The sequence below is a fragment of the Panthera onca genome, chromosome B4 (assembly GCF_046562875.1).
Source record: "Panthera onca isolate mPanOnc1 chromosome B4, mPanOnc1 haplotype 2, whole genome shotgun sequence".
In the NCBI taxonomy this organism is placed as follows: domain Eukaryota; kingdom Metazoa; phylum Chordata; class Mammalia; order Carnivora; family Felidae; genus Panthera; species Panthera onca.
In genome coordinates this window covers 38,585,989-38,601,259 of record NC_138345.1, presented here as the reverse complement: position 1 = coordinate 38,601,259, position 15,271 = coordinate 38,585,989, and the positions used below count along the sequence as shown (strand labels likewise).

General features: G+C 40.9%; 1 protein-coding gene across 3 annotated transcripts in view; it reads left to right on the top strand.

Annotated features, from left to right (window-relative positions):
* Positions 1 to 48: 48 nt before the first annotated feature.
* Positions 49 to 15,271, top strand: part of PARP11 (poly(ADP-ribose) polymerase family member 11) — a 47,708-nt gene continuing 32,485 nt past the window's right edge. The window contains exons 1-2 of one of the 3 annotated variants that reach the window (XM_078450153.2): positions 49 to 254; positions 9,218 to 9,317. In XM_078450153.2, coding sequence (XP_078306279.1) covers positions 9,294 to 9,317 — 24 coding nt within the window. In that variant the 5' untranslated portion in view covers positions 49 to 254; positions 9,218 to 9,293. The remainder of the gene's footprint in view (positions 255 to 9,217; positions 9,318 to 15,271) is intronic. The other 2 variants (XM_060658672.3, XM_060658671.3) reach the window with 2 other exon arrangements.

Sequence of the window (15,271 nt, the reverse complement as noted above, 5' to 3'; positions counted from 1 at the left end):
GGGACGAGCTTCCGGAGGCGGGGCGGGGCCAGCGCTGGTTGGCCGGTTCGGGCGGAAGTCGGGAGGGTCGGTGGTCCGAAGACGCTGGCTTGTGACAGGGCGGGGTAGAAGGAAGGCCTACATAAAGGTTGCCTCTCCATCCCTTCGCTCCCGGGGACCCTCGGAAAAAACCCAACACCCCGGTCCCGCGGCTAGCCCCTTCCCCCAGGCTCTCTCCGCTCGATTTCGCCACCGTTATGTGGGAAGCGAATCCGGTGAGTAGCCGGGCGGGACGGGGCGGACCCAATGGGCGGGGTTGAGGCGAGAGGGGAGGGAGGGGGTTCCCGGGAACTGCTCCCCCTCACCCGCTTCAGGCTGGGTGTTGAGTTCCAGGACCCCGAAGATCCCGGCCCTTGTGGGTTCTACAGTCTCTGGCCTTTTGAATGGTAGAGATGATTCCGTGGGATCCCCAACGCATTATTTCTTTCTGTTACAGTTTTTTGACTTGCTGTGGTTTCTCTGCCTTCCGCCCTTCACTGTCTTTTTAAACTTTGTGTTTTGCTTCCTGATCGGAGTTACGGGGCTTCGGACCTGTTACTCTTCCTTTGCCTCAGGTGTACCTGCCAGTCCCATCCATCCAAAGCGAGGGGGATTCGACCCCCCGTGTCTTGAATGGGCCTAAGAGGAACCATCAGTACTCCTTTTCCCTTCTTAGTGGACAGTCATTTCAAACTTGGGGGACTGAGTGTATGTTCTAAGCCTCTAGATGGAGAAGTTCTTAGATTTTTTTTTTTTTCAGTGGCCAGAACTGATGACCCGGGACTTTTCAACTGCAAGTCTTGTCTCTCTCTCTCTTGTTTGACTCCGGTATTTGCGTTGTGTCTGCACGTATTTTTGTCTGCTTTGCTTTTTATACATTTATTTAATGTGCCGCCCTCAAAGAGTGGAACCCGTTTGCCGAATATTCCATTAATCTCTTGTTAGAGTTGAAATCGCCTAGTAACATGGTAGACGTACATTATATACACCGTACGAGTTGACCGTGGAAATGGCAGAATCACATTTTGCCAAATTGTTGGACTGTGTGAAACTACCCCCTATGCTGAGATAACTGCCCAAATTTACTTACAGCCCCGTCTACATACTTGCAACAAGTCTTTTGCTGTAATCAACACTTATTTTTTCCCATTTCTGGAATATATTGCCTGATGAGTTGGAGAGTTTATCAGTTAATTCTGTTATGGTTTTTAAGTTTTTGGCCAGTAGCAACTAGTCTTTTGGTCCGCACTTGTTGGTTGTACATCCCAGCCCATCATGTCATCATCTAAGGTTTTTGTTGTTCATACATATAATTGTGCAGTGTCAGGCCTCATCAGAGAAAAGTGATTGCTGGCATTTGGTTTTAGCAAAAGTAATTTAGGATTATGAGAATGTGCTCTCTGCTTTTATATTCATTTTCACTGTCATCAACAGTCTTCATTTTATATCATTATACGTATATGTGTGCATGTATATGTGTACATTTGGTGTGTGTGTATTCAATTTTTATTAACAGTCCCTTTTGTCTTGGTTTCTCTGTACAGACTTTCTAGTCACCGCAGTATGTCTTGCTCAAATTATTCACTATATGCTAAGCTCTAGATGGGCAGGGATTTTTGTCTGTTTTGTGAGGATTTTTGTATCCTCAGACTAGAGAACAGAGCCTGGCACTTAGCAGGCACTCAGTAAATAATTGTTGAATTAATAAAGGTGATTGGATTAGGACTAGAGAGAGTCCTTGGCTCCTACTTTTCACTCTGCCTCCTCTGTCACATATATAGTAGCATCTGCTATTGGCTTATTTGTAAGTTTGTAAGGATTATAAAGATATTAGTGAATGTCTCATATATTTAGTTTGCTATATCATTATCTCATTTCTTTGTTTCTTCTGACATCACCCTAATGATTTTGTTTGATTTCGGTAGAGCAGACTGACTTTTTTGTTAGTAGTGGTGAACCTTCCACATACAATCCCACATTCTTCTTTGACTTTTATCATGCCGCCTTAGTATGTCTTAATGCTACTGTGTTTTTTTTACTAGTACTGGTTTTCTTCCGATGAGCATATGAATCCCATCAATAAGGACAGTTTAGTTTTTTTAATTTTTAATTTTTTAATGTTTATTTATTTATTTATTTATTTATTTATTTTTTTTATTTATTTTTGGGACAGAGAGAGACAGAGCATGAACGGGGGAGGGGCAGAGAGAGAGGGAGACACAGAATCGGAAACAGGCTCCAGGCTCCGAGCCATCAGCCCAGAGCCTGACGCGGGGCTCGAACTCACAGACCGCGAGATCGTGACCTGGCTGAAGTCGGACGCTTAACCGACTGCGCCACCCAGGCGCCCCAATGTTTATTTATTTTTGAGAGACAGAGTGTGAGTGGGGGAGGGGCAGAGAGAGAAAGAAAGACAGAATCTGAAGAGGCTCTAGGCTCTGAGCTGTCAGCACAGAGCCTGACGCGGGGCTTGAACTCACAAGCCCTGAGATCATGACCTGATCCGAAGTGGGACGCTTAACCGACTGAGCCACCCAGGTGCCCTGAGGACAGTTTAGTTTTTGAAAATACAATCAACATCTGTATTTGTGTTTCTCGTGTAATTTATTATCTTATATCAATACAAGAGGCATCTGGACAGTTTGTCCAGCTGTGGTCATGGAATGGAAATTAATTTTAATGTTACCCTAAGCCAAACACATTGGGAATTAAAAAAAAAAAAAAACAACCCACAATGTATTCTAAAGATAAATGCAGAAGACTTTTGCATTACACAGTTGAATTTACTATAAACTGAAATTCCTATTTACCATTTCTTGCCATTGAATGAGATAGTAAATTCTGCTTTGTGAAGAAAGGCCACTGTGAACTGCTTTAATTGAAGTCTTCTGCCTCTTTTCTCCCTGTATATGTTTGGTAGCATATATGGCCTTAATAGACCACCTATGAGCTACAGATATGCCTCCTACTGCAAATACACCTTCAGCATGATACTGTATTCTACTCACAAGTAGCTTTGAGATGATGTTACACTGATGCTGGCCGTGGTAATACTCCAAAGCAGCTGCCCCTTCCAAGCGAAAAGTCTCCGTGACATAGTTTGAGTGTGGAAAAACACCATTGAGCTTGCAACATTTCCTCAGGGGGGAAAACTACGAGATAACCAAGGAGTTATAAATAAACTTTGTCTCAGTACAAAATTTTATTTTATTTTTCAAGACAGTCATGAGGTCAGTGCTATCTACTCAAGCTTTTCACTGACCAGGCACCTTGAGGTAAGCATAATGTCCCTGCCAAGGCAGATCTGGTTGACAGAAGCAGCAGGCACACTCAGTTCTGATATGAGCTCTTGGCAGTTCTTCATCCACCTGGTGGAGGTAGCCCTTGACTGATGTCCCCCAGTTTAAGAAAGGGGCAAAGTCTGCAGAGAGGAATTGCCTTTCTCCGCCCCTTTGTCATTGTCTTCTTCCTCTTTTCCAGGGTTGGAATAAGTAACCACTGTTACATATGAAGGAGTTTCAGTTTCCCTCCATCACACGGAGAAAGGAAACTGAAACATGACAAACATCTGTGAGGTTACAACCCCATTTATTACAGTATTAAGACCTTACTTTCAATGATAAACTCTTCCATAATTCCTTTCCACATATTACTCATACTGTTAGGATCTGATGAGTTAGCTAAGGGAGGAGAAAATGATTTTCTCAAGATCACACAGGTGAGTGAGCAACAGAATTATATTAGTGCCCACGTCCTGTCTTATGAGGTGGTAGCAGTGGTAACATTTGTGTGTTGGTGCAGTGCTTTACCTGCTGAACCGTCTTTTTCTCTGTTATTTTATGTTCACAGCTGCCACCAGACTCACTTGGCACTGTGATTTTTATCTTTCCTTCTCCTGTCAAACTTCTTGAAAGAATAGTCTTTTTGTCATTCTTATCCATACCTCTGCTCTGCCAGCCCCACCTCTGCCCCTAACACCTTACTGGCTAATGGTCACCAAGAATTTTCAAATCTACACATACAGAAGCGACCTTTATGCCTCCAGCCTCTTCCTTCTGCAACATTAATGCACTAGGGGTGTTTCTCAGGAGTCTTTTTTATTCTCCTGGGACTGTATACTCCTTTGGATTTCTTTTCCTTTCTGTGATTTATTTCTGAATAATAATCTTAACTGCACTGCCTTCTTCTACCCCTGAAATGTTTTACTGTTAACCTTTGTTTTCTCTTAGCACATCTTTTTTTTTTCCTCGTGAGTTCTAAGGCTTCAGATATTACCGTAGTGAATATGCCTGCCAAATGTACATTTTCAGTCCTGAGCCTATTCCTGAGCGAGGTCATGGACACCTCTACTGGTTGTCTCTCTGATAGTTCCAACTATCAACTATAGGTCAGAACCAGACTACCAGAGAAACCAGTCATTGATTCATTATTTCACCCACTCAACAAATATTTACTAAGTATCTACTACATATAAAACGTTCTAGACACTAGGGAGGAGGATTACAGACATGGATCAAGTCAGAGTCTGCTCCTAGGGGTCTTGCAATATGGTTTGGGGAGAGAAGGTGATACCAGAGCATATAGGGGACTAGGAGGGTTTAGTAGCGTAAGTTACATTTGAGCTAGGTGTCAAAGTTATAGAAGTGTTCTTATGGGAAGGTGAGGAGAGCAAAATGACCATAGACCACCAAGGTGAAAGAGAACAACAGGTACAGTTTGGATAATGGAGTGAAATGGGAAGAGTGCATACCTGATGAGTAGAGTCTCAGTATGGGCATTTTGAGAATGAGGATGAAGGGGTTGTGGGTGGTGGTGACTAACATCTGTGTATTATCTCTTCTGAGTCAGGCAGCGTCCCTCAGGCCTGGGGGACTATGGAGGTAAGATTTGTTCCTGGAAATTGAAGTTCTATAGCGAACATAGTGTCTATGAAGATGTGTTCCTAGATCAACAGACAGTCATGGGTTCATATACTGATAATCTGTATGTTGGCATTCTTTGTAATCGTCCCAGTAGTGGATTGAGTTAAGCTTAGAGAGTAGTGACGTGCCAGTGTTTGGTGGCTGAAGCGGTGGTAAACAAAGTATATGCACACTGAGTTTATCTAATACCCATGCGAGGTAGGAATTAAATCATTATCCTCACTTTTTTAGTGATGATACTAAGTCTCAAAGTTTGGTGAACTTTCTGAATAAGGACGGAAACAGGTTTTAAATCTAGGACTTTCTGGCTCCAGAACACATACTCTTGCCAGTCGGACTTAACATATGGGATTTCAAGCGGGTAGAAAAGGACCTGTGTGAGGCGACTGGGTGGCTCAGTTAAGTATCTCACTTTGTCTCAGGTCATGATCTCACAGTTTGTGGGTTCAAGCCCTGCATTGGGCTGTCTGCTGTCACCACAGAGCCTGCTTTGGATGCTCTGTTCCCCTCTTTGCCTCTCTCTGCTTGCTCTCTCTCTCTCTTGCAACAATAAATAAATTTTAAAAAGAAAAGAAAAAAAAGAAGAGTGGCGTCTGGGTGACTCATCGGTTAAGCAGCTGACTTCAGCTCAAGTCATGATCTCACAGTTCATGAGTTCGAGTCCCGCATTGGACTCTATGCTGACAGCTCACAGCCTGGAGCCTGCCTCAGATTCTGTGTCTCCCTCTCTCTCTGCACCTCCCCCACTCATGTTCTGTCTCTCTCAAAAATAAATAAACAGTGCAAATTAAAAAAAAAGAAAGTAAGAAAAGAAAAGGACCTGTGAGGAAAGTCACAGGGAGTTGAGATAAGGAAGGGTTCCTGAGCTGCAGAAAATCATGAACTTTTTGTGACACAGACTCTCATGTGTTTAGAACTTGTTTCTAGTGGTGCAGCACCTGAGCACGAGTAGGGAAATGATACAGCCTCCTCAGGATTGGCACGGCACATGCAGCACATGGCCGAGGAAATGAGTCGAATGTTTTTTGGCGTCTCAGAGTTTGGTATACAGGCTGCAGGCAGACATTTGCAACAGGTTTGAAGGATGGGGTGAGGGGAAATGCTGAGTATGACCCACCTGTTCTAAAATTCTCAAGCAGAATGTTGAGGTCTTTGGTTGATGCAACTCATCCCCTAAGAGTTAGGTCTGTTTTTGAAATAGTATCTGATAACACTCATCTATTTATTGAGCACTTAATATAAGTCAGTCAGTTCTATGCCTCCGCACTTACAGTGGTGAACAAAACAGACTAGGCCCCAGCCCTCATGGGCTTGCAGTGTAGTGCAGGGAGGCAGACATTAAGCCAATAATTAATCACACAAGTAACATTTAACTGCAACTGCAGTAAAAGCTTTGAAAGAAAAAGAACAGTGAGGGTACCTGGGTGGCTCAGTCAGTTAAGCGTCTAGCTGTTGATATTGGCTCTGATTGTGATCTCACGGTTCCTGAGATCAAGCCTAGAGATGGGCTTTGTGCAGACAGTGCAGAATCTGCTTGGGATTCTGTGTCTCCCTCTCTCTCTTGTCCCTTCCTGACTCATTCTCTCTCTCTCTCTCTTAAAAATAAATAAACTTAAAACAACAACAACAACGACAATGTATCATAGAGGGAGCTAATATTAGATTGAGAGACCGGGTAAGTCCACTCTGTGAAAGTCACTTTTACAGCAATCTGAAGGATTGAGCAAGAGTCAGCCAGGTGAAGGTTGGATGGGAGGCCAGGAGGGCTATTTAGACAACAGAAATAGTGTGAGCAGAGACCCTGAGACAGAAAGGAACTTGGTGCCTCAGGCAGAGAGAAGCCATGTGTGGCAGGAACCCAGTGAACCAGGAGATGAGGCCAGTAGGTAGGCAGGAACTAGCCAGACATGTTTAGAATTTTGAATTTTGTCCTTAGAGGAGTGCGAAGCCATTGAAGGATTTTATATAGGAAGTGGCATTATCATATTTGTGTTTTTAAAAAGACCATTCTGACTGCTGTGGGGAACATGAGTTATGTATTAGGGAGGGTGTTAGGCAGAATAATGACCTCCCAAACATACCTACATCCTAATTCCTAGAAGTTGTGAGTATGTTAGATTGCATAGCAAAGGGGAATTAAGATTGCTAATCAGCTGACCTTATGATTGGGAGATTGGTTATTTGGATTATCTAGGTGGACCCAGTGCAATCACAAGCATCCTTAAAAGCAGAAGAAGGAGACAAAAAGCCAGAGAGAGATGTTACTATGGAAGAACAGTCAACATTGCTGGCTTTGGAGATGAAGTAAGGGAGACACAAGGCAAGGATTGTGGGTAGCTTTTAAAAGCAGGAAACGCCAAGGAAACAGATGCTTTCCCTACAGCCTCCAGAAGGGAATCAGGCCCACGGTGATTTTAGCCTAGTGAGTTCCATGTCAGACTTCAACATAGGTGTGAGATAATAAATTTGTGTTGTTTTCAGCCACTGAGTTTATGGTAATTTGTTCCCTCAACAATCGAAAATTAATCCAGAGGGGCATCAGAAAGGCTGTTGGAAGACCACTTGGGGATCTATAGTGTAGTCCAGGGTGAAGTTGAAGGTGATCTGGACTAAATCGATGGTAGTGGACAGAGAGAGACAGAAGTGGATCAGTTCATGCTGCGCTTTGGATGAGGAGTGACAGATTTCTGGCATGGGCAGCTGGGAGGAACGAGATACTTTTCACTGAGATGGGGAGACTGGGAAAGTGGAAGTTATGGTGGAGATCAAGAGTTTGGTTTTGGGCCTGTTCTAGGTTTAATGTGCCTGTGAAGCACTCAAGCAGGAAAGTCAAAGAGGCTATTGGCTATTGGGTAGTTGGGTCCGGAACTCAGAGGAGAAGACTGAGCTAGAAATGGCATTTTGGACTTAATCTATGTGGATGGCTTTTTTTTTTTTTTTTTTTTTTTTTTAATTTTTTTTCAACTTTTTTATTTATTTTTGGGACAGAGAGAGACAGAGCATGAACGGGGGAGGGGCAGAGAGAGAGGGAGACACAGAATCGGAAACAGGCTCCAGGCTCTGAGCCATCAGCCCAGAGCCTGACGCGGGGCTCGAACTCACAGACCGCGAGATCGTGACCTGGCTGAAGTCGGACGCTTAACCGACTGCGCCACCCAGGCGCCCCAATGTGGATGGCTTTTAAAGTCATGAGAGTAAGTGAGGCTCCTAGGACAGTGTTTCTCAAACTTTGAACACCCATGCAGATCACCAATTTTAAACAAGAAAGTAGTATTTAAAAAATTGTTTTCAGTATTGAAAAGGATGATATTTTTGCAGCCTCTTACAAAGTATATATCTGTCTTGTTGACAGATAGCTTGAGATGTAGGTTAGATCCAGACACTCTGAATTGTCCCGCCTGTATTTCTACTAAATTAGGAGACTCCATGCTAGAGTTATAGATTGTCAAGATTTGCAACTGGTATTTGCTGGCTCTGTCAGATGTTTTGGGATGCCAAGACCAAACACAGACTGAGAAAGCATGAGATTTTTCCCTGAAGACTATTCCTAATGCTCCATCAGTTGCCAAATTGACACACTTAAAAGATTAAGTAACTGTAGGGGTGAATGTTTCAACCAGCCTAAATGTTTGGAAGATAGGAGCAAATGGATTCTTAGTCATTCTTTGAGTACTTCAGTCTCTGGAAAGTATCTGTTGGTGTTTTGTTGTAACATTTGGATGTGTTCCTTATATATCCACAAGCATAAAATCATTCTCACTTTGCTGAGTGAAGAAAGCCATCCAATTCTGGGAAGGAGTCACACCTTAGCAATTCAACCATTTGCAGCATAGTTTCGTGACCAGCAAATCTGGTATCTTATTCTCCTCATTAAAAACTGAGATGTTTTGGCCTTGAAGTAATGGTTCAGGTTAGTTAAGCTGCTGGGTGTATTTTAGCTAAGCAGCCCTCTGGAAATCAGGAATGGCTATTCGTATTATCAGCATCACAAAGAAATATTTTTATCTCGTCTCTCCCTGTGGAAACTCTCGTCAGCGCTTTTTTTTCCTTGACACCCTTTACACTCGAGTAGGAAGGGTAATTTTGCAAACACTGCCATTTCTTTCCACACAGCCAAGAGCACATACTGAGTTGTCAAGATTTGCTGACACTCAATTTTCATTATTTCCTTCAACACTCAGTTACAATCAGGAGGCATATTGTTGACTTCTAATTGTTCCATGTGTCTAAAACGCCTTTTAGTAATGCAGCAACACCTTTTCTTGTTGTTTGTATAGCTCATGCTCTGTCGGTTTTGAGCGGGGTGCACCTTTTCCAGCCCACGTCACGGCTCACAAAAGCATCGTCGTCTAAATGAAAACTGTCTTCCCTTGTGCCGTGAGTTTTCACTGATAAGCAGAACAAAAAGTTATTGAGTACTTCTACCTCATTACAGAGTACATATACTACACGGACCGATTTGTGTTTTTCCACAAGTAGTTTGTTCAGTTTTAAAACAAAATATATGCTGAAACACTCATGTGATAATAATTGCTCTCTCATATCATGTGCCATTGATATTATGTGACTTCCAGCAGAGTCCTATAATAAAGAATTTTTGTCAATAGCTGGTTTTTTTTTTCCCCACAATTAAATTGGGCATTAAATTTGGGCTAACAGCTTCTTAGGAATATTAAGACCTTACCGTTTTAGCTGAGGAATGCCTCTAGTTTTGGTCTCTTCTCTACCCTGTCAACAAAGTAAATTGATTTGAGGCTTTGTTTGAAGATGAGGTGAAAGTTCACTTGGTTCTACACCACCATATTTGCTGAACACTAGCTGATACGTACTGATCAGCAGAGACTGAACATACTGACATAGCAAGTTGGTAACTTTAAAGAAACCCATGAAAATCACTATTACTCATACATTTCAACTTTACAAAATGTATATGAGCAAATTTCTTTAATTTTTCCTCTGAAAATGCCTGTGAACTACTTCATGATTCTTGAGGACTGATCATATTTTGAAGTTGCTGAGAAGGACAAGAAAAGGGGCTAGGACTGAGTGAGCCCACAGAACCTAAAAGTTGCAGGCGATAGATTTTGTGGCGAAAAACGTAAGACAATCTAGAAAGTATGATTTCATGGAAATCAAGAAAAGAGTAATTCAGGACAGAGGGTAAGCTGTGGAATGTTACAGAGAGGTCAAGTAAGATGAGGGCTGATAAAAGAGCATAGGGTTTAGCAACATGAAGCTAGGATTGGAAATCCTAGCAAGTCCAGTACGTTTGTTTGCTTGTTTGTGATGGTGGCGGGAGGTATTGGGCCAGAAGCTAGAGAAACTAAATTAGAGTGGATTTTACAGTGAATGGAAAGGGAGGAAATGAAAAGGTGTGTATAGCAAAGAGTTCTAGTTAATCCACCAGTGGAGATAAAATGGAATCCTAAAAGTGTACTGAATCCAAAAGAAGATAGAAAAAGATGAAAAGGGAATAAAGAACAAAAGGAACAAGTAAAAAGCAAATGGCGAGATGATAAACTTAAACCTAGTATCAATAATCATACCATAGTAAATGCTGTAAACACTTCAATTAGAGGACAGATTGTCAGATTAGAGTAAAAAGTAAGACCCAACTCTAAGCTGTCTACAAGAAACACACTTTGAATATAAAGATGCAAGTAGGATAAAACTGAATGGAGAGAGATCTGTGGTGCTGACAGCAGTCAAGAGAAAGCTTGAGTAGTATATTAAAGTGGGTTTCAAAGACGATGATATTAGAGTAAAGAACGTCATTTCCTATGATACAGAGGTCAGTTAATCAGTAACAACCCTAAACATTTATATACCTGATAATAGAGCTCCAAAATACATGAACCAAAACTAATAGAACTATAGGGAGAAATAGACAAATCCCATTATTGTTGGAGACTTTACTACTCCTCTCTCAATAATTGCCAGAATAAGTAGATAAAAATGAGAAAAGGTATAGAAGACTTGAACAATACCGTCAGTCAATCAACTTGACCTAATTCACATTTATAGACCATTACACTCAACAATAGCTGAATACACTTTTTTTTTTTTCAACTATACAGGGAACATTTCACAAGATAGACCACATTCTGGACTATAAAATAAGTCTCAGTACATTTAAAAGAATTCAAGTCATATAAAGTATGCTATCTGATCAAAATGAAATTAAATTAGAATTCAGTAAAAGAAAGATCTGTAAAACCCACAAGCGTCTGGTAAGTAAATAGCACTTTAACGTATCGGTCAAAGAGGTAGAAAGTATGAAGGTAACAGATCAAACTTGTGATAAGCTGCTACAACAGTACTGAAAGGGAAATTTATAGCTAAATTGATGCCTGTATTGGAAAGAAATGTCACAAATCCATGACCATAGCTTCCTCCTTAAGAAACTAGAAAAAGAGCAAATTAAACTCAAGCTGGAGCAAGGAAATAAAATTTAGAGTGGAAATCACTGAAATGAAAACAGAAAAATCAATGAATGCATAAGCTGGTTTTTTTGTTGTTGCTGTTTTTGTTTTTGTTTTGTTTTTTTTTTTTTTTTTTTGAGGAGCATAAATAAAATTGATAAACTTCTAGCCAGACAGATCAGGAGAAAAAGAATACAAATTATCAATATTAAGAGAGGTGACATCACTACATATTCTACAAACATTAAAGGGTAGTGAGGGAATGTTATGAACAATTTAACGTTAAAGACACAAACTACCAGAGCTCACTGAAGAAGAAATAACATGAATAACCTAAAATCTATTCAAGAGTTCAAATTTATGGAAAAGGCCTACCCACAAAGAAAACTCCAAGCCCAGATGGTTTCTCTGGTAAATTCTAACAAATATTTAAGGAAGAAACAATACTAATTCTGCATAAGCTTTCAGAAAATTGAAGAGAAGGTTATACTTCACAACTCATTCTATGAAGCTGGCATTACCCTGATACCAAAACCAAAGACATGATAAGCAGCTAATGAACACAGATACAAAAATTTTAAGAAAAATTTTAGCAAATTGAGTCTAACATGTAAGAAGACTGATGCATAATTACAAAATGGTGTTTATCCTCAAAATGGAAGGTTGGTTTAATATTTGAACAGCAATCAATGTAACTCACCATATAAACAAACTAAAATAAAAAAAAATATGATCATTTCAATGTATTCAGAAAAAGCATTTGGCAAAATCCAGTATCTCTGATAAAAACTCCAACCCGGGAGTAGAAGACAACTTGTTCAACCTGATAACGGATGGGCAGAAAAGGGCTAACTCAACAGGCCTGGGGTGCTCAAACAGTGTACATTCTCAAGAAAGGCCTGGGCTCTTAAAATAGTTAGTCTGATGAGTATATTTGCATGCCTGAGATCTTGAGCCATGCTATCCCAATTTATCTAGATAGTTTATACTGGCAGTGTGATTTATGGTGAACATTTGCTTTCTCTCTAGAGGTCTGGAATGTCCGTAGCTGAGGTCAGTCACATAGGGTGCTAAATGCTTACGTGACTAACTCCTAGTAAAAACTCTGGACATGTAGGCTCAGGTGAACATCCCTGGTTGGCAACCCTTTGTACTTGTTTTCACATATGGTTGCTGGGAGAATTAAGTGTGTCCTATGTGACTCCATTGGGAGGGGACACTTGGAAGCTTATACATTTTCCTCTGGACTTCATGCACTTTTCCCTTTTGCTTATTTGACTCTGTATACTTTTACTGTAATAAACTGTAACCATGAATAGAACAACTTCTGAGTCCTGTGAGTCCTTCTCCTATGAGCCTGAGGGTGATTGTGGGAACCCCTGACATAAGGGGCATCTACAAAAACCTGTGTCTAATATCAAACTTAAGAGTGAAAGACTGAATACTTTCTCACTTAGATCAGGAACAAATGATGCCCATTCTTTATTCATCATTGAATATGCACTGGAGATTATAATCACTGCAATAAGGCAAGAAAAAGAAGGCATGAGAAATAGCAGTCATCTATATGCTAAAACAAAGTAAGGCAATCTGTGTCTCTCTATCTCTCTATCTCTAGAAATGCCTGTATAGAAGATCTGATGGAATGTCCAAAAACCTAGAAGTAATAAGAAGGTTTAGTAAGGATGCTGAGTACAGGATCCATGTACAAAAAATAATGTACCTCTATATATAAGCAACATTCAACCAGTAATTGAAATTTTAAATGCAATTCCATTTACAATAACAAAAAATGTGGAATACTTAGGCATGAAGATTGCATAAATGATGTGCAAACCCTATACACTGAGAACTATAAAACATTACTGAAAAAAAGGTAAAGAAGACCTAAAACAAGTCAATAGATATGCCTCAGGGCGCCCAGGTGGCCCAGTCTGTTAAATATCAGACTCTTGATTTCAGCTCAGGTCAGGATCTTACAGTTTGTCAGATTGAGCCCCGCCTTGGGCTCTGTGCTGACAGTGCAGAGCCTGCAGAGTTCTCTTGCTCTCTCTCTGCCTCTCCCCTGTTCACGCTCTCTCTTTCAAAATAAATACATAAATGTTAAAAAAGAAAGAAAGAAAGAGATGTGCCTCATTCATGGGTTGAAATTCTCAACATTATTAAGATGGCAATTATCTCCAAAAGGGTCACATACTACACCATCCCAATCAAAATTGAAAGGACCTAGTAGAGCTAAGCAATTTTGAAAAAGAACAAATTTGGAACACTAACACTACCTGATTTAAAGATTCATTGTGAAACTACAGTCATCAAAACTGTAGTATTAGCAGTAAGATAGAGAAAATGATTATTAGAATAGATCAGAATCCAGAAATAGACCCACCAACATAGATACTGATTTATTGTTTTTTAATAAAAGGATTAAGTGGAAAAAGCACAGTTGTTCGATGTTTGGTCAGAGGTTGTGTTTAAGCCTCTTGTGCCAGTGGAGGTTTCCACTCTGTGTTGATCCCTCCATATGCAGCTTAGGAAATGTTTTCAAGTCTGTCTCATGACCTGCTCTGATCATTCCCGGGTAGGTACAGCCTGGTGCTTGTACACAGCCTTCCTGACTATCATGGTTAACTGTAATCCCAGGAGGGCTTTCCTTAGTTATCCCTGTTTCTCTATATTAAACTTCTGTATGCTCTACCATTTGGCTTGTATCGGAGCTTTGGGCCTCTTCATTGCTTTTCCTGGATATTTCCATTATTTTCAATAACGCTCTTTGGCATGAGGTTCTCTATTTTCTGTTCCAAATAAAGTCAGTCCCCTCAGAGACATGGAGCTCTTTTTCCCTACAGTGTGCCTTTCCCCCTCAGTAGAACCCTGTTGCCACTATACCTGTGGCTTGGGGTGGGAGTGGCTTTTCCCATAGTGATTGATACCCGGTCTTTGGGTGGAAGGGGTGTTGGTAGCCCTGGGTCTTCTTGACTTACTCCTTCTGACATGGAACTTCCACCTTATGAGTAAACTAGAGTGGTAGCAATCAGGGCTCAGTATCTCTAATCTACTGCGCCTGGAGTAGAGTTTCCACCACATGAGCTAGGACTGGGTGGAGGAACCAGGAGGTCCGTCCCATCTATGGCCTGCCCAGAACCTCTAGGCTGAAGGGGATGAGAAACACCAACAGCCTGCCCCTTCCAGGATGAAACTAGCCCAGGACTAGGATATGGAGGGAAAGGGAACCCCTGTCTTCTTCTCTGCACAGACCTGAGGTAGAGCTTCTGTAACAGAGTGCTGGAGGAATGGGGTAATGGAACAGATCTTGGCTCAAATGCCACACTCTCACCTGTTCTGAGATTTAGTAGATTTTTTCTGAATAAATGTTTCTCCATTTGCTATATGCCCTTAGAGACTTTACATGTTTTTGTTTGTTTGCTTTGGTTTTTAAAATGATGCTCACCAACTAAAATGCAATTTTGCTGGGAAGGCCCACTGAACTCCTTACTGTGTCATTCCAAAAGCTCCACCTTGTTTTTAAGCTTTTAATAGCAGGCTTTGGATCTTTGGATCTTCTTCTTAGACAAGAAGATTTCTTGTCTTAGAGACAAGAAAGTTTTCATTACCAAATATGATTTTTCTGAAGATACTGTGTTTATACTAATATTTTGTTAGCATTTTGTTCACTGTAATATTTTATTCAATGTAATAAACTTATCAGAAAGCTTTTAACTGGTCTGGAAGATGGCATTATCTTTCTCCTATAGACTGGGATTTTGATGTTAAATTACTTTTCCACATAGCCTTTCTATTTGATGACCCAGATTGACTATTCCCAGGTTCCATATAGTCTCTTTGGATAGATAGCATTATAGACAGATTCGACCAGCATACCCACTGCACTTGAAAATTTATAAAATGCTT